General features: G+C 31.2%; 2 protein-coding genes across 7 annotated transcripts; both read left to right on the forward strand.

Annotated features, from left to right (window-relative positions):
- The first annotated feature begins 285 nt into the window (after positions 1–285).
- LOC108461170 (transcription factor HBI1-like) lies at positions 286–2,939 on the forward strand. Of its 3 annotated transcripts, XM_017760901.2 has the most exons (6): positions 341–1,238; positions 1,361–1,585; positions 1,725–1,859; positions 1,960–2,031; positions 2,107–2,374; positions 2,745–2,939. In XM_017760901.2, exons 1-6 carry the CDS (start codon positions 732–734, stop codon positions 2,777–2,779), a joined length of 1,242 nt encoding a protein of 413 aa, XP_017616390.1. In that variant the 5' UTR covers positions 341–731; the 3' UTR covers positions 2,780–2,939. The 3 variants fall into 3 exon arrangements, with proteins under 3 accessions (XP_017616389.1, XP_017616390.1, XP_052880702.1); XM_017760900.2 differs by having other exon boundaries at positions 286–1,238; positions 1,960–2,374; XM_053024742.1 differs by lacking the exon at positions 1,960–2,031 and having other exon boundaries at positions 342–1,238.
- A 1,780-nt stretch (positions 2,940–4,719) lies between these two features.
- On the forward strand, positions 4,720–19,849 carry LOC108463469 (beta-glucosidase 12-like). Of its 4 annotated transcripts, none has more exons than XR_001868071.2 (5): positions 4,720–4,844; positions 4,930–5,054; positions 5,195–5,264; positions 5,347–5,405; positions 6,160–6,398. XR_001868071.2 is itself a non-coding variant. In XM_053024642.1 (4 exons), exons 1-4 carry the CDS (start codon positions 4,881–4,883, stop codon positions 6,163–6,165), a joined length of 309 nt encoding a protein of 102 aa, XP_052880602.1. In that variant the 5' UTR covers positions 4,729–4,880; the 3' UTR covers positions 6,166–6,398. The 4 variants fall into 4 exon arrangements, 1 of the variants encoding a protein (XP_052880602.1); XR_008277534.1 differs by having other exon boundaries at positions 4,723–4,844; positions 4,933–5,054; XR_008277533.1 differs by adding an exon at positions 19,343–19,849 and having other exon boundaries at positions 4,729–5,054; positions 6,160–6,247.
- Positions 19,850–20,060: the final 211 nt, after the last annotated feature.

The following is a 20,060-nucleotide window of genomic DNA, read 5'->3' on the forward strand; positions in this document are numbered from 1 at the left end:
ATTTTAATAATTTAGTTTCTCTACTTGTTTAATTTAAAAATTAAAGAGCTCATTGTCGAACGGTTAATCGATTCTATTAATAATATTATCAATTAAACTTTAATTTTTAGTTTAAATTAATTAATTAATTAAATATCTTAAAATAAAAGTAGAAGGTTTAAATTTTAAATTTTTAAAAAGTATAAATACTGAAAAAGAATTAAACCTAAAAGTTATGAAACAGAATATTGCCATGTACTCTCGTAAACTCCATCTATTATTGATAAATTTGTGACATAATTCATTAATGGAAAATTTTAAAGAGAATTTTATGAATAAATATGTGATCAAATTGTATCTTTTTAGAAAGTTTGAGGTTGGATAATAGGTCAAACAGTCATGGCCTGCATCACCTAATAATTTCATTGTTAAACACCTTTGTTACCCTTTATATATACCCCACATCCCTCTCCTCTTCGCCCCTAGAAACTCTCTTTTTCCTCAATTTCTTTCTTCCCCAAAGTACCAAAAAATCCTTCGGATAAAAGAAGGAATTATAAGATCATATATGCTTGTGATATATGGTATATCGTATATGGTACTAACCCCCTCACGATGAACTCGTGTTAGGCGTGAAGTCATATAGCAAACCTGCCTAAACTTGTTCATATTACTACAAGCTTTTGTTGTTTCGTTTGTTTAGTTGTGCTTTGTTTTGTTTTTGATAGTTTTAATTTTTGAGGGTTTGAGACATGAATACAGCATTGCCGGAGATGTTACAATGTTCGGACTTGACGGTGCTCGAGAGGCAAAGGGCTCGCTTGAAATGGCAAGAGGAACAGTTTCAGCAACAACAACAACAACAGCAAAGCTATTTCAGTGAGTTAAGTTGTGGGGCGTTTTCGAGCCAAACCAACCACGTACAAGGCTTTCAGGCTGGTTTCATGGGCGGTGCCAGTGGTGACTCGGTGTTATCGGACATGGTTATGGCTCGGCAAGTGAAGCCTGACCCTGGTTTGGAGAGTCCCTGGCCTGAGTTGGGGAAGGTTGACATGGCTGCCATGGGGTTTGGCCCATGTGGATACGGTAATGGCCCTAGTTTTGACATGAATCACGCCATTTCCAGGACTTCTAGCTGCCCGCCAGCTGTGGCGGCGACCAAAGCGGTGGAGGTCAAGGGTAACTCTGAGAAGATGGCTTCAGCTGTTGGTAAAGAAAGCTTCAAGAAAAGGAAAGTTGAAAAGTTGCAAAACTCAAAGGTATGTGTGTTGCCTATTGCTTTATTTATTATATTACCATTATTACCATTAATACACCATGCCAAGGTATATAGATTTATGGGTATTTCACCATTTCTTTCACTTTTTGATTATATATACAGGTTGTTGCAGAAGATGAGTCCAAGAGGATCAAAGCCTGTGAAGATGAAGGAGAAGAGTCGAAAATTACAGGGCCAAACACCAACAAAAGCAGTAACAACAAGAAGGAAGCTTCTGGTGATGCTTCTAAGGAGAATTCAAAGGTTTCTGAGGTTCAAAAGCCTGATTTTATCCACGTCAGGGCACGTCGTGGTCAAGCCACTGATAGCCACAGTTTAGCTGAGAGAGTGAGTATGAATTTGCATGTTTTTTTTTTTGTTGGCGTGTTACTCGGTAATATGGATGGTATTATTACCGATTTGTTTTCTTATTTTATCAGGTCTCTTTCATTAGATAATAATGTTTTAATTATGTTGATTTATATAGGTTAGAAGGGAGAAAATCAGTGAAAGAATGAAGTATCTGCAAGATTTAGTACCAGGATGTAACAAAATCACAGGCAAAGCTGGTATGCTTGATGAAATCATCAATTATGTTCAATCTCTTCAACGGCAAGTAGAGGTAAAAAAATAATGGAGAAAGAACATATGGATTTGTGTATTTTCGTGAATATTACTGAACTATTAGCTAATTTGGGTCCTTTTATGCTCATAATCTGCAGTTTCTGTCTATGAAACTAGCGACTGTAAATCCCAGGCTAGACTTCAGCATTGACAATCTTTATGCTAAAGAGGTGTTTTCCTCTTGTACCACTAATTTTCCAACGCTTGAGATGGCACCTGAAATGGCTAACCCTTCTTATCTTCAGTTCAATCCAATTCAACAAGTGGTTCCTTGTTGTGGTGTGGAAATGGGGATAAACTCTCCCGATATGACACTCCGGAGAACGATCAGCGCCCCTGTATCGATCCCAGATGCATCATTTCTAGACTCGTCCTGTCTTACTATGCATCAATGCTCTGCAATGCAGCAAATTCAACACACTGCAATATGGGATGTTGAGTTGCAAAACCTTTACAATGTGGCATTTGACCAGGGGAGATCAACACCACCCTTTCCATCTCAACCATTTGCAGGTGCATAAAGCTAATATGTCTTTGTTAATGTTGTCTTTCTTTCTTTTTGATCATTTTTCCAAGGCAGAAAAATGGGTTTTAACTAATGCTGATAGAGACATAAGAGAAACCCACAGTTTTTTTAATGACTGCTAAGGAAGAACAGTGTCCCATTACATGCTTTAATTCAAGAAAGTTACTTTAAAGGAAGCTTTCTGTCATTTTCAACCCCCACAACAATTATCAGAAACCTTAGATTTTATTCAATGATAGCACTATATTTCCTTTGATTATTGCATCTGCAGTAACCCCCAATGACTTGAAAAAAAAAAAGCAAAACTGGTGGTGCCTTGGGTAAAGCTTTCTGATTAGCCTAATGTGGTCTATGCAGGTTCCATTGAAGCAAGTGATCTGAAGGAGATATGAATCAGTATATTTGTCAACGATTTATCGATGATTGAGATAATTCAAGATACCTTTGATCCTGATTCTTTTTCGCTTAATTAGGTACATATGGTATATATAAAAATATTTGTATGTATACTCTCAAATAGTATGAATAAGATCAATACTAATTAACTTCAAAGCTTTCTCTTCTTCAACTTGTATGATGGGATGTAGGAGGGGACCAAAAATGCCAAGAGCAGGTAGGGTAAAAGAGGCTGATATATAGATAAATGCAAGGAAAGAACAGTGTAGTTTGAGTTGACATGTTCAACGATCACATTTTCAGTGCCCCATTTCTACCATTAAAAGGGAAACTAGTTTAATTGCCAAATCAAACTAGACTAGACTATGCAATAAGCACCACAAATATTGTAATGTTCTGAAGGGAATGCATAGGTTGAATTCACTGGCACAAGTTGTTCCTTTGTTGGGATTAAACCTGAGTGACAACTTGAAGCAGAGGACATGGAACCTACAAGTGGACCATCTATGGTGATGGAGACACAGATAATTAGTGCATATGACCACATATAATGAGGAGCAAAAGCTGTATGCACACACAGGCACAGAGATATCAAAGAAAGGGCAATCATCCCTTTTTTTATTTAGCTACATAGAATGGTTTCTCCATTGCTCAAAATCATATACCCCAAAAAAAACTACTAGTCCAGTAAAGGTTGCGGCTCAAGCAGGGACCACTGAAGGGGTTGCCTGCCTGCCTGCACCTTTATTGCAACTACTTCTTGTTCTTGGAGTCACAAGAGCCTTAACTTTGGGTCATTTTCAAGCCATTAAGTAATGGTGAAAGGGGTGGACCTGGCCTCATCCGCAGGCAAGATCTCTTTGATTCTCTTTGTTTTGTGTTGATTGTGAAAGATGATATTGCCTTTTCCTTTTCCTCGGGTCCATTTTCTTTTCTGTGCAAGTTTTTTTCCCCCCCTTTCCTTTCTATCCTTTCACATAAAGCAATTCCAAGGAATTAAAAAGCAAAAAATAAAATAAAAAATCCCACAGATTCAGTACAACATGTAAATTAAAGTCCAGATCTCGTCTTTACGCTGTTGCACAAGAATCCCAAGAAACATCGTCTTACTATGGACGAGGAATTAGAACCCTAAACTTAATTCAGTTGGCACATTCCATCCATGCTTATGTGAATGCTGAATTTTCAGACACATTATCTAAATTTACCCAGCCTTTTTACTGCTGGGAAGAACAGGTTGATAAAAAGGACTTTTCAATTGGGGAATCTGGAATGGGTTCACGAGCACGGCGAAGCGAGAAAATTTTTTAGGGTAAAGCTAAAATTAAATTATAATTTTTACCATAGTAAAATTATAATTTTACATTTTAATAGTTTTTATTTTTTATAATCTTTAAAGGATTAAATCAAATTTTTATTATTTTTAAGGGTTAAAGTGTAATTTTACCTCTACTAATTTAAAATTTTAAAAATTTCAAAAGGCCTAAATAAAAAATTTTCTATTTTAACCCGGTTTCGCCCTTGTTCACGAGGATTCGGTTTCATTTATAAAGAGTATCACCAAATAACAAGTTTAGTAACAACAAACGAAATTGACATCAAACACAAAAACTATAAAATTACCATAGACAATCTTATATTAAGAATTAGATTACGTTTTATTCTTTTATTTAAAAATATAACATGCTACATGTACTTCATGTTAATGTATACGCATACAATAAAAATAGATAAAATATTTAACAAAAAATTATTTTACTTTTTATCTAATATATAAGAACTATTTTATTCATATTTTAAATAAAAAGGGTAACTCCTATTTTACTTTTACAGGCTATTGACTATTTAACAGTATACTCTATTTACTGAAACAGTCAATTAACTCGCTAAAAACTGATTTTTTTTTTCTATAAAATGCATGGATTGTCACTACCGTAACGAAACATATCGTTTAAAAAAAAAAAATCTGTTTTCGTTTTCAATTGCAATCACCTGGGAATTCTCGCCACATTTTGACCTTTGCCTTTGCTTTACTTGTTTGCTTGTCTGTTCATGGCGAAAGTTCGTTCATCTTCTTAATTGCTTTTTAATTTCCTCATGGTTTTCGTTTGTAGTTGTTTGCGTTTTTTAACTTTCGCATTTGCAGTAGCTCAAAAGCCTCAAAAATGGATCGGAGAACCTTCGTCAGACTCTGAAGAATCTTTCGTTAATGTGAAGAGATCTGATTTTCGAGCTGATTTTGTTTTCGGAGCTTCAACTGCTGCTGCTCAGGTGACCTAAATCTCGTGTTGCATAGTTCCTTTTTTTTGTTTCCTTCGAGTCGACTCAATGCAGTTATATTTTGACTCGATCAAACTCATGACTAAATTCGATGCGAACGTAGTTGGGTTCATTAATTAAATTGAATGCAGATTGAAGGATCAGAAAAATCTAAAGGAAAAAGGCCTACTGTATGGGATCAATTTATTCGGAAATTGCAAGGTTAGCATTTAATAGTACCACTATTAACGAATTAATTAGGATTTTTATATTTAATTTTTTATTATTAATTTTTCTCATGCAGATAAAATAGTGGACAATAGTTCTTTGGAAGTAGCAATTGATTTGCACAACTGCTATAAGGTAACATTTCAACTTGAATTCATATTTAAAAAATTAAATTAAATTATTACTATAAATATATATAACACTTTTTAATATTTTAATTTTTATGTTAACTAGGATTTTTTTCTAAGACATATATATTTATTATCCAAAGTAAATAACTATACATGAACAAGAACATAAAGTATAATATTTTAAAATATAAAAAAATTGAATAAAACCATACCAAACACATTCCCTTATATTGAGTGGCGAATTCAGAAATACAGTTTAGGGAGCAACGGTGAAATTAAAATTTTTTTGGGCAAATGAAATAGTTTATATCTTTATATTTTTGAGGATTAAATTAAAATTTTATTATTTTTAAGAATTAAAATATAGTTTTATCATTATTAATTTAAAATTTTATAAATTATAAAAATATAAATAAAAATTTTCTATTTTAAAAGACTAAAATGCCAAATGAAATATAAGGCTTCAAACGGACACCTTCAATAGGTTATTAATATAATTGGTATAAATGCAAGCATTTGCAGGAAGATGTGTTGGTTTTAAGGGGATCTGGGAGTAGATGCTTATAGATTTTCCATTCCCTGGACTAGGATTTTACCCAATAATCATTATTTTTTTCTTTGGTTCATATATATTTGGGTAATTAAATTTGGTAATTAAAGCTTTCTGTAATTAAATTGAATATTTTTAAGTATTTATTTATTTGCTTTTTTATTTGTCGTTCAATAATGAATTCCATATTACGTTTCATCAATTGAAGGTATGAAGCTTTTTGTGACATTATTGCACTTTGATTCACCGGAAACTCTTGAAGACAAGTATGGAGGCTTCTTAAATCGTAGCCTTTTGTAAGTACTATGTTTTATTCTAACATTTATTTTGCTCTTTCTAGACTTTGCTGCGTGTTATCCAAACCAGGGGCGAATAGTGGGGGAGGTAGACCCCTCAAACTGAACAATACAATACTAGCCTCTAATCATATTATAAATTAATATAAAATTATGCTCCCAAAATGAAAAAATAATAAGTTCATTAATTAAAATATGATAAAATCTATATTTAACATTTTAAAATTTATAATTCAATTTTATTCCTCTAAAAGATTCTAGATTTGCCCGGATCTAAGCTCATCATTAAGTATTTATATCTAAAATCTATATTTGGGATATTAAACAAATATAATCAAAATTAAAAATTCTATCAAACGATATATACGTGGAAATCAAGAATTTAAAAATAAATGTATGTTTAAAAATAATATATAATAAATAATGAAGTTTTGATTGAGTATTAAATTTAAGGTTTTATTAATGCAATTGGTATGAGTTCAAATATCATCATATGCATTTTTATTGGTTTTGTTAAATAAAAATTAAAACATTATCAAATAATGTGACTTACTTTAATTACGAAAATGCCTTTTCGTAATTTCTTTAATCAAATTGGTACTCAGTTGACTCGTGGCACTGATTCAGTCAATAATCTCATTAATAATATAGATATGCAACTGATAGAGATAATAAATTGTGCATATTAAAATAAAATGTATAAAATATATTAAAATAAATGCTTGGTTGAACGGTAAAATTACGATTTTATTTATATAATTGGCGTGAATTTAGATCTCAATGTATGCTTATTTTAATTGCTTTTTTGTTAAAATAAAAAGATTATAGTACCATCAAATAACATGACTTCCTTTAATTAAGGAAGAACAATTTTGTAATTTCTCTAACCTAGTTGGTACTCGATTGACTCGTGACACCAACTTAGGAATTTTATTAATGGTAAGCATATGTAGATATACAATCGATGGATATAATAAATTGTACATGTCGAAACCATTTTTTGAAGGATGGGGTCGATTTTGGTTTTGAAAGTGAAAATTAAAACGGGAGTCGCCACCGATCTTTATTTGGTGTGATCGGATCACCTTTGTTTTAATAAAACAATTTTAGTTTACTAAAACGGCTTTTTGGTCTACGAATTCCAAAAGAACAAGTTCGGGAGTCGGTTACGTGCGAGGAAGGATTAGCACCCCCGACACGCCCAAAAATTGGTACCGAATTGATCAGTTAGTGTCTTAATGTCAAAAATCAAAAATCGGGAATGAATTTGAAATATGATCTTTTCTATCAATATCGATTTAAAAATTTTTAAATTAGCTCAAAACAATTTGTTTAAAGATTTCCTTATCTCGAGATATCGGAACATCATATCCCGTAAGTTAGGACACAATACCATGAATTCTCGAGCATAGGTGTATCTTTAAATTTAATTAGAATTTCGCGTATTTTAAAACTCAAAAGGATACTTTGCCATTTAAAACCAATGAGAAAATCGAAACCCCGTAAGTTAGGGTACAATTTCTCGATGTTCTAAAACGCGAAACATTACCTTATTTTGAAATTTTTGTTTTTAAGTAGTAGCGAATATGACATTTGAACGACGTACATTATTTGTTTGGAATAAAAAAAAATCAAGGGATCCAAGTCGGGCAAGTATGTTGGGTTAATGTATGATAAGATTTAAACTAGATAAAACAAAAAAATATAACATAGAGTACATAATAACAACACAAATACAATATTATACAAGCAAATGGCAATAACGAAAATACTGAATAAACTAATTATACCATACACAATGACAATAATCACATAACATATGTAACTTGAATACTAATCATTAATAATCAAAGACAAGTGAATTAAAAATATTATAACATAAATTAAAATGACTAAAATGTAAAACAAATTTTAAAATAATAAGAAATGAATTTAAAATAAATAATGAGAAAAAAAATTTAATCAACAATGTACAAAACAATTTAAAAATAGAATATATGTACACATATATATAGTAGGTAAGGAATATAAAATAAATAATACATATAAAATAGACCAATATGAAATATATGCATAAAGCAAGTTAAAATAAATAATAAGAATTTAAACAAACAATACATTAAAATAAGTTGGAATAGATGTAAAGTAAATATCATATAAAATATTTTAAATAACACATAGGTGAAATATTATTTTTTTAAAAAAGTTAATAAATGGATTAAATAGATTTAGGACATGGTTAAAACGAGTTAAAATTTGGGATACAAAATTATAAATACTGGAAAGTTAATCAGGGACCTAATAAAAAACCAAACGAAATCTGAGGGTTAGAATTAAAAAAAACAAAAGAAAATTGGAAATGGGGGCCGATTGAATGGAGTTGCGAATGAAAAGGACTAATTGTATAAATATCCCTTTTAGGGAGAATTTACAACCCCCTTCCCCCCCCCCCTCTCCCCCACTACACTCATGGTACTTTTTCAAATGATTTTAAAAAAGGTTTCCTACTTTTCTATTCTGTTGGTTCCCTTTTTTTTCAAGAAAAAAAAAACCAAAAACTCTTTCCTTCCCCCTTTTCATTTTCATTTCTCTGAAACAAACTTCTCTCTCACCAAGTTCAAGTGAGAAAGCTCCTATTTCGCCCTCCGAATACTCGTCCCCCCCTTTCTTTTCCATGGCCTAAACAAGAAACCTGAGGGGTTTTGTGGCTCTTTTGGATCGGGGAATCTCCGATGGTGGCGAGACGCGAAGAATAGGTAAGATTTCAGCCCCTCTTTTGTTTTTTGTAACGCCCCCTAACCCTATACCGTCATCGAAACAGGGTTACGAGACATTACCAGTCGATCTGATCCAATTTGGTCATTAATTAAAATAAATATTTACACACATCCTAGTTTTAAGATGTCGTCCTTTAATGGGCCCTCGCGGTCCAATATGAACGATAAATTCAATTTGGGACTAATTTAGAATCACTACGAATTTTTAGTAAATTTCAAAATTCATACTACATACCGTTGCCAACCATAATTTACTCATTTCATGAGTACATCTACAACCTAAATGACTCTCATAAAACATCCTAGGTACATGCCATTACCAATAATTAACACACTTTACCTTAATGAATTCGGGATCGAATCGGGATCTTGATTCAACGTTCTATCTTTACTAAACTGCATGCGAAACAAACCGTGACGCTGAGTATGGTATACTCAGTGGTATTTCCATAATCCGAACACTTAATAATATAACAATTAAACTTAAAATCACAATAACAATTATAAGTATTCATTTATTTGTTTTATAGATAAAATTTCAATTACTTACCATATAAATTCTATACAAGTCATATAACAAACACAATAACATATTTGTTCAATTCTTTTCATTTACTTACCATATAAATTCTATACAATATATTTACAATTCACTTGTTTTCACACTTTACTTCTTAACAATATACCATTTTAATTCATTCTAACATCAATCATCATCCATTTGAACTTCACTCATTTCATGAACCTTTTGGTTCATGTTTTCAATCTCATATCTCAATTTCAATTCTCAATTCAATTTCTCATTTCATTCCAATAGCTCAATCAATCAAATTCACTCGACTTATCTTTTCACTTATTTACCCTATTAATAAGACTCGGACCTTGGCGGATACACGGATCCAACCATACACACCAATATGGCACCCAGTGCCTCATCGGATAGTTCAAGCAATATTTGACACCAGTGTCTCATCGGCCTAGCCAAGTAAAGTTGGTACCCAAGACCTCATCGAATCTATCCGAAGAAATATAGTGACACCAGTGTCTCATCGACTCGAGGTCGAAGAATCCTGAACACTTCCCAATCCTATGGCATGCCAATTATATCCGACTCAGCCCGACATGTTAATAGGGTATTCTTACCCTTTCAATTTTTCAATCAATACACATTTTAATTAATCACATAAATTCATAATCCAATACAACTCAATTCACTTTTCAATAACAAATATCCAAATATCACAAATCTCATATTTAAAATTTTCAAACAATTTATATTTCAATTCAATTCAAATAATCAATATATATTCAATATTCAATATATATCTATATATATATATATACGCCAATTCAATCAATATAAATTCAATAAATTCATCACATACTATATCAATCCATTTCATTTGCAAAACACAATAATTCTTACTTCAAAACACTTAATATACATATTAAGAAATAAATTCAACAATTAAGTATTAGGTTCGGATTATAGAAATATAAACCGTAATTTTGGAGCTAACTCCCGTTGACTTTGTCTTGTCCTTTCTTAGCCGAGATTTCTGGTACCACATTGACTACGAAATTAATACAATTCATAATCATTAATACATTACTAATTCATATCTTGAGTTATAGAATTCTAAATTAAGATCCGCTAATTTTTCCTGAAACTAGACTCACAAATCTTCTTACAATAAAATTTTCAGAATTTTTGGTTCAGCCATTAAGTACAGTTTATTCTTTAAATTCACCCCTATTCTGCTGTCTGACAGTTTCGTCCCTTCTTCACTAAAAATTAATTATCTCACAGTACAGAACTCGGATAACATTCTCGTTAATTTCTAATAAAAATAGACTCATTAGGGATTCTAAAAATATAACTTTAAGCCTCTAATTATTTTTATTCAATTTTTGGTGATTTTTCAAAGTCAGAACAGGGGAACCCGAATTCATTCTGACCTTGTCTCACAAAATTCATTATATCTCATAATTTACAATTCAATTGCTTATATCGTTTCTTCTATAAGAAACTAGACTCAATAATATTTAATTTCATATTTTATTCATCCTCTAATTCAATTTCTACAATTTTGGTGATTTTTCAAACTTAGACTACTGCTGCTGTCCAAAATAGTCTTAGTACAAAATGTTGATTTACTTTAATTTCAATTTAATTCTAACTAAATTCACTTACTTTTCTATCTTAATTCATACTTTATTTCTATTCAAATTTCATCCATACTCTCATTTAAATATTAAATTTCCAGCATACTTTCCTAATTTCAAATTTTCATCAATTTAGTCCCTACAACATAAAACTTATAACTTACTTTACAATTTGATCCTATTATCAATTCTAGCTTGAAATTTACTCAATTAAACCCTTAATTCACTATTTTATTCAACATGAACTATACTTGAAAATCTATAAACTCTCAAAATATCAACTTAATTTCATCAAAGTCTTGTTCCAAAGCTTCTAAAACATCAAAATTTAAGAAGAAATGACTTAATTGACTTACCAAATTAAACTTTGAGCCTTGAAACCCAAATTTTCCTTTTTCTTTCTTTCTTTCTCCCCTGTTTCTTCTCTGTTTCGTTTGCTTTTATTATGTTTCTTATGTTTCTTTACTTATTTATATAATATAATATATAATATAATATACTATAATATAATAATAATTTAATATATATTTTAACACATAAAATCTCAGATTTTTTTATGTTTATGTTGCCTTACTTAGGACAAATGGCATAATTGCCATTTTGGTCCTCTTCATTTTCTTTTAATCTACAATTCAACTTTCATCCTTTATTCAATTTAGTCATTTTCCTAATTACTCTTAATTAAACTAAATTTACTTTATTAAACTCTAATTAACCACTCAATTGACTTCGTAAATATTTTTAATAAATATTTACGAATCCATTTTTCAGAAACGGAGACCCGAAAATACACTTTTTCGGTAACAATAAAATTCGGGTCGTTACAATTCTCCCCCCCTTTTATAATTTCACCCTCGAAATTTACCTGAGAGAGGTGGGGATATAAGTACAAAGATCTCGCTGTTCCTCTCGGTTCCCATATTGCTTCTTCAATATTATGACATTACCGCTCGAGCTAGTATCTTAACCGGCTCATTTTCATACTATAGATTACATCAAATCTCAATATCTTTTTTCGGTATAACATGCAAGAGATTTGATCTCTATAATCTTCTGAGCTTCAAATCATGAAAAATTATCATAAACTTTCTGTAACTTTAGAAGCAAAACCAAGCAATATTTTACCAATTTAACTTTTCTACAACTTCACATAGCCCAACAGAACAAGAACTCAATTTCTTTTTCAATCTGATCTTTAAAATTTTCTTCCAAGGTGGATCATTAAGAAATATCATATCACTAATTAAATACTCAATATCCCAACGTTTCAAGTCCACATATGATTCTTATCTGTCAAAATTACTTTCAATCTATCTCGAATCACTTCCACTTTTCTTCAATTTCACGAATTAAATAACTCTGCATATTCTTTTTCTCACTGTATTTAATCAAATCCCATGCAGTTTTACATCAATCATTATTCAGAACTTCATACAGTGTTGAAAACTATTATTACGCACCGAACTTCTTGTACTTGTTCTATAATCAGAGTATAAACCACGTATCTCAATCGAAATAATAGAAACCACCATACCATGTAATCTGATAATCTCAGAAACCTAGATTTCAAACAATTATTGAGTAAGAAACTTATTCATACTAGAATAGAATATACAAGCTTTACCATACCTTCGATGATTACTCAAATACCGTCTTTCTTTTCAAAGATCGAGATAATTCCAATTCAAACCCATAGAAATTATATCCCACTTCCATTTCGATATCCTTTCTAGTCATAATGATTCGAAGATATCATATCGATATAAACATTTATATACAATTTCAAAGTACTACTTTTCTTTTCCGATCTTCAACACATCTTCCTCAAATCTTTGTACATCTTATTCATCCAAAATGCATAGACATAGTACTACTATAATTTCATGCAAATTCTCCTGTATAAGTTCTGAATCTCTCTGTTCAGCTTTTATTTCTAAATAGCAAACAACCATCATATCCAATCTGAAATGTTTAATCAGAAATCTGTATACTATATCCATTTAATCGATAACTCATTACCACATTTCTGAGCTTCGCAGATCTGCTGTAAAGAAGTCGGTTTAATTTTTTTTTTTTATCTCTACCAAAATTAAACCATCTTCAAATGATAACAGTCAGATGTTCATAGCTCATAACACAAAACAAAGCTTTCAACTTGAATATACATACATTCATTGTCTTTTCGGATGATAATTAATTATCATATCTTGATCTTTTAATGCAAGAACAATAACTACCACTTCCGAATCAGGTATCAAATAATTCTTCCCATGTGATTTTAACATTTCGTAACATAAACCATTACTTCACTTTCTTCTCTTTTTTTTTTTTTTTTTTTACATCAAAACACTGCTATCCCTGTAAACCACAAGTTTCTTTATCGGATTTCGGTGAACGAACTAGTGCTTGATTAAGCGAGCTTTCAACTAATCAGAACCTTGCTAACGTCTATCAGATCATTCCAATTCCACATCTTACTATAATAACCGACTAGTTTTAGAAAACCTCTGATTTCAAATATATTTTTTCACTATCATTTCAGTTACAAAATCTATAGCACATTCAACTTCTTCAATCAACAGTAGTTCGGGTAACTCTTCTGGAAACACATTAGAATTCTCTTGCACTATTGCCACTGATTTAAACCTTAACTTAAATATTTTAATATTCAATACATAAACAAGGTAAATACCATGACCCCTTTCCGGCATATATCTATGTTGGCATGTTCAATATCACAATAGACAATTAGCTCAATCTTCTCTGATTCAACAAAACATTTCATCATCTTGATCTTGCAACATATTATACTTCTGCTTATAATTTACCACCATATCATGCAGAATTAACCATTCCATTATTGAGATTATATCAAACAGTAAGAACATCAAATCGTTCAGAAAACAGTAGTATCATTATCAAACAGTTCCTGCAGATCTTATCAGCCCATAAATACTAATCTGAAAAATTTAATGCTTCAACCCAAAAATTTCAGCAAACCCAACAGGCAAATCTTTAATAGATACTGAACTTATGTAATCATAGGAATAGTCAAACCAAGATCAATTTAAAATAATCATATTAGTGTCGATAAAGAAGAAAGTACCTGTAATGACATCCGGTAGAGATAAATCTTCTCATATATAATTAACATATACCCTGGCTGATGTTCATTCTCTAGATTTTACAGTGAAGTCATTTGTCACACTTCGGCTTTCACTCGTATTTTTGAGATTACAGGGTAACCTACCTCTGTTAACTACATTACTCGGTCTTGAACTCTGAATAATGTTTTTTTTTCAATTTTCTTCAAGCAATCACTAAGATAATAATCAGGAGAATCATGTCTAACACATATTCCATTCCTTATTCTATATTCTTCAGCTTCTGTCTTCATTTAAACCATCTTCAAACCATTTGTATCATACAGTTTCTATCGGAATATACCTCCGATATATTTATTTAATCAAAAAATTCCCTTCATACGATTGCGTTATATGATCCTGTTTAAGCTTCAAGAATTACAGACGTTTCGATCAAGAAATCTCGTGATATATATATATATTTCTTTCGAACTCATCTCGAAAACTTTCAAATAACCCTTTCTTAATCACAACATAATCAATGTTTTCTACCCTTTGGTAAGCTGAATCTTTTAACGAAATATCATACCCTTCTAACCTTTAATCGGTGATCGAACAATTCATTTACAATCCCGATAATATTCTCTAACCAGTTTCATTTCTTTCAAGATCATTCTCAACTGTAATTCTCAATTCATCCACACCATATATATACATGTCCAGATCATTAACAGCAGATAACTTACCCGTTCGGACAAGCTCTATACCTTAAAGCACTTTGAACCGATTGAGAAAGCAGGAGGGTAGATATCATAACAAATACAATTTCTTCTATTCAATCGAAAAACATCAGTTATAATTCTAAATAATTATGTATCCTTTTTTTTTTCTATTATTTCATCAGTCATCATTCAGTAATTAATTACCCATTGAGTTTATACCCAGTGTTGTTGATTCAGTTTTCATCTAATTCACGAGACTATTCGTCTCCAGTACACATTTCATAATCAATACCATCGATATTTTTGTCTAACATTTTCACTATAAAACAGTACCAAACAAATATATCAGCATCCGATCCCGACTCAATTTCGAGCTCGATTTAGTCCGAGAATCGGCTAAACCTGAATAGCTCTGATACCACTAAATGTAACGCCCCCTAACCCTATACCGTCATCGGAACAGGGTTACGAGACATTACCAGTCAGTACAATCCAATTTCGGTCATTAATTAAAATAAATATTTACACATCCTAGTTTTAAGATGTCGTCCCTTTAATGGGCCCTCGCGGTCCAATATGAACGATAAATTCAATTCGGGACTAATTTAGAATCACTACAATTTTTAGTAAATTTCAAAATTCATACTACATACCGTTGCCAACCATAATTTACTCATTTCATGAGTACATCTACAACCTAAATGACTCTCATAAAACATCCTAGGTACATGCCATTACCAATAATTAACACACTTTACCTTAATGAATTCGGGATCGAATCGGGATCTTGATTCAACGTTCTATCTTTACTAAACTGCATGCGAAAACAAACCGTCTGTTGAGTATAGTATACTCAATGGTATTTCCATAATCCGAACACTTAATAATATAACAATTAAACTTAAAATCACAATAACAATTATAAGTATTCATTTATTTGTTTTATAGATAAAATTTCAATTACTTACCATATAAATTCTATACAAGTCATATAACAAACACAATAACATATTTGTTCAATTCTTTTCATTTACTTACCGTATAAATTCTATACAATATATTTACAATTCACTTGTTTTCACACTTTACTTCTTAACAATATACCATTTTAATTCATTCTAACATCAATCATCATCCATTTGAACTTCACTCATTTCATGAACCTTTTGGTTCATGTTTTCAATCTCATATCTCAATTTCAATTCTCAATTCAATTTCTCATTTCATTCCAATAGCTCAATCAATCAAATTCACTCGACTTATCTTTTCACTTATTTACCCCTATTAATAAGACTCGGACCTTGGCGGATACACGGATCCAACTAGAGTGATCATGGTGGTGGCGGCCTGACCAAGGCCCTTAGAAAAATGGGAGGGTTTGGGTAAAATATAGGCGAAAAAATAGCCTTGGGCAAAAAAACGAGGCCTGTTTAAAAATGGGCAGACCTCGGGTAAGAGTTTTTTTGGCCGGCCCCTTACCAATTATATATTAATATATTTTTGTTTTTATTTTTAATTATTTTAAATTTTAATATAACTATTTTTATTATATTGTTAATTTGTGTATTGTTTTAAGAATTGTTTTAGTATTATTTTATTTGTTTTAATATTTATTTTTATGTTTTTAAATATATTTGATTTATTATATTTTTAAATTTTTTATTTAATAAAATAAGAAAAAAAAATTAATATGGGTCGGGCAGGGCGGGCTCGGCCTTAGTAATTTTATTTCGGGCGGGCTTGGGTAAAATTTTAGGCCCATATTTGGGCGGGCAGGCCCGAGCCTAGTAGACGGCCTAAAATTATACAGGCCCGGCCGAACCTGCCCGCCCGCCCATGATCACCTCTAGATCCAACCATACACACCAATATGGCACCCAAGTGCCTCATCGGATAGTTCAAGCAATATTTGACACCAGGTGTCTCATCGGCCTAGCCAAGTAAAGTTGGTACCCAGACCTCATCGAATCTATCCGAAGAAATATAGTGACACCAGTGTCTCATCGACTCGAGGTCGAAGAATCCTGAACACTTCCCAATCCTATGGCATGCCAATTATATCCGACTCACCCGACATCTGTTAATAGGGTATTCTTACCCTTTCAATTTTTCAATCAATACACATTTTAATTAATCACATAAATTCATAATCCAATACAACTCAATTCACTTTTCAATAACAAATATCCAAATATCACAAATCTCATATTTAAAATTTTCAAACAATTTATATTTCAATTCAATTCAAATAATCAATATATATTCAATATTCAATATATATCTATATATATATATATACGCCAATTCAATCAATATAAATTCAATAAATTCATCACATACTATATCAATCCATTTCATTTGCAAAACACAATAATTCTTACTTCAAAACACTTAATATACATATTAAGAAATAAATTCAACAATTAAGTATTAGGTTCGGATTATAGAAATACAAACCGTAATTTTGGAGCTAACCCCGTTGACTTTGTCTTGTCCTTTCTTAGCGAGATTTACGGTACCACATTGACTACGAAATTAATACAATTCATAATCATTAATACATTACTAATTCATATCTTGAGTTATAGAATTCTAAATTAAGATCCGCTAATTTTTCCTGAAACTAGACTCACAAATCTTCTTACAATAAAATTTTCAGAATTTTGGTTTAGCCATTAAGTACAGTTTATTCTTTAAATTCACCCCTATTCTGCTGTCTGACAGTTTCGTCCCTTCTTCACTAAAAATTAATTATCTCACAGTACAGAACTCGGATAACATTCTCGTTGATTTCTAATAAAATAGACTCATTAGGGATTCTAAACATATAACTTTAAGCCTCTAATTATTTTTATTCAATTTTTGGTGATTTTCCAAAGTCAGAACAGGGAACCTGAATTCATTCTGACCTTGTCTCACAAAATTCATTATATCTCATAATTTACAATTCAATTGCTTATATCGTTTCTTCTATAAGAAACTAGACTCAATAATATTTAATTTCATATTTTATTCATCCTCTAATTCAATTTCTACAATTTTGGTGATTTTTCAAACTTAGACTACTGCTGCTGTCCAAAATAGTCTTAGTACAAAATGTTGATTTACTTTAATTTCAATTTAATTCTAACTAAATTCACTTACTTTTCTATCTTAATTCATACTTTATTTCTATTCAAATTTCATCCATACTCTAATTTAAATATTAAATTTCCAGCGTACTTTCCTAATTTCAAAATTTCATCAATTTAGTCCCTACAACATAAAACTTATAACTTACTTTACAATTTGATCCTATTATCAATTCTAGCTTGAAATTTACTCAATTAAACCCTTAATTCACTATTTTATTCAACATGAACTATACTTGAAAATCTATAAACTCTCAAAATATCAACTTAATTTCATCAAAGTCTTGTTCCAAAGCTTCTAAAACATCAAAATTTAAGAAGAAATGACTTAATTGACTTACCAAATTAAACTTTGAGCCTTGAAACCCAAATTTTCCTTTTCTTTTCTTTCTTTCTTTCTCCCTGTTTCTTCTCTGTTTCGTTTGCTTTCATTATGTTTCTTATGTTTCTTTACTTATTTATATAATATAATATATAATATAATATACTATAATATAATAATAATTTAATATATATTTTAACACATAAAAATCTCAGATTTTTTTTATGTTTATGCCGCCTCACTTAGGACAAATGGCATAATTGCCATTTTGGTCCTCTTCATTTTCTTTTAATCTACAATTCAACTTTCATCCTTTATTCAATTTAGTCATTTTTCCTAATTACTCTTAATTAAACTAAATTTACTTAATTAAACTCTAATTAACCACTCAATTGACTTTGTAAATATTTTTAATAAATATTTACGAATCCATTTTCAGAAACGGAGACCGAAAATACACTTTTTCGGTAACAATAAAATTGGTCGTTACAATTTTTATTTTTATTTTTAAAAATATTTAACATAGAAAATAAAATAAAAAATCTAAAGAAAGAAAAAACCAAGAAAAGAAAATATGAAAACAACCTTTTTAGTTCTCTTTTTGATTAATAATCTGTGTAATACAATCCCCTTTTTTGTATTTGAAAACAAAACCCCATTTTGTTTATTGATTTGCAGTAAATTTGAAAGGAAACTAAGAAGAAGTTAAAACGAAATGAAAACAAATAAAATGAAATCGAAGATCCACCTTTCTGTGTTTTTCTCTTGATTGCTAGTCTCCTGGTATTACATTTTTACCAGGCTATATAGCCGAATACAAAAATATTTCTACTGTTTTTTCATTTTTTGCTCTTGTGGCCTCTCTATCTTCGCGTGCTTGTCTCGTTTTTGCAGGTGAAATGGGTGACCAGAAGCGTGCATAGAGGCATGTGACGTGCGTGGGGAGTGGTGGTGGTAGTGCGCAAGGTGGAAGACAGCATGGGAGAGTGGGGATGGTGCTGGTGGCAGACAGCATGGGAGAGTGGGGAGAGGCAAGTGGGGGTCTAGGGTTTCGGGATTGGGTTTGGATGTTGGGCTAGGTTAATTTTAGGTTTTGGGTTTGAAGATGGGTTAAATAGTTTAATGGGCCCGGGTATTTTGTAAACGGGCCAAAATTGGCCTACAACAGCTACCCCTCTTTGCTCATTGTCGTATAATGGGAATAGAGCAAAGACACAAAGAAAGGCCAATTTTGCCCGGTCTTGCCAAGTGTTGACTTCTTTGGTGCTCTTCTTTTTTTAGGTAGTCTTTTACTAGTCCACCGCATCTTGTAGCTTTGGTTCAATCCACGGCATCTTCTGACATATGCCTTGTAGCTTCAATCTACTCCAATGTAATTTAAAGGATATGAAATTCGGCTTCGATCTGCTTCACTGTAACTTCAGAAAGATAAGATCTACAACTTCAATCTGTTCTTCTATCGCTTTAGTGGGATAAGGTTTGTGGTGTTTTCTTCTGCGACTTCAGAAAGGTAAGATCTGATATCTTCGATCAGCTCCAATCTTTATCTTTTACTCGGCATGTGATCCTGAGCTCAACTCATTTCTCGCAATATGAATTTTTTTTAAAAAAA

The sequence above is a fragment of the Gossypium arboreum genome, chromosome 13 (genome assembly GCF_025698485.1).
Source record: "Gossypium arboreum isolate Shixiya-1 chromosome 13, ASM2569848v2, whole genome shotgun sequence".
Taxonomy (NCBI): domain Eukaryota; kingdom Viridiplantae; phylum Streptophyta; class Magnoliopsida; order Malvales; family Malvaceae; genus Gossypium; species Gossypium arboreum.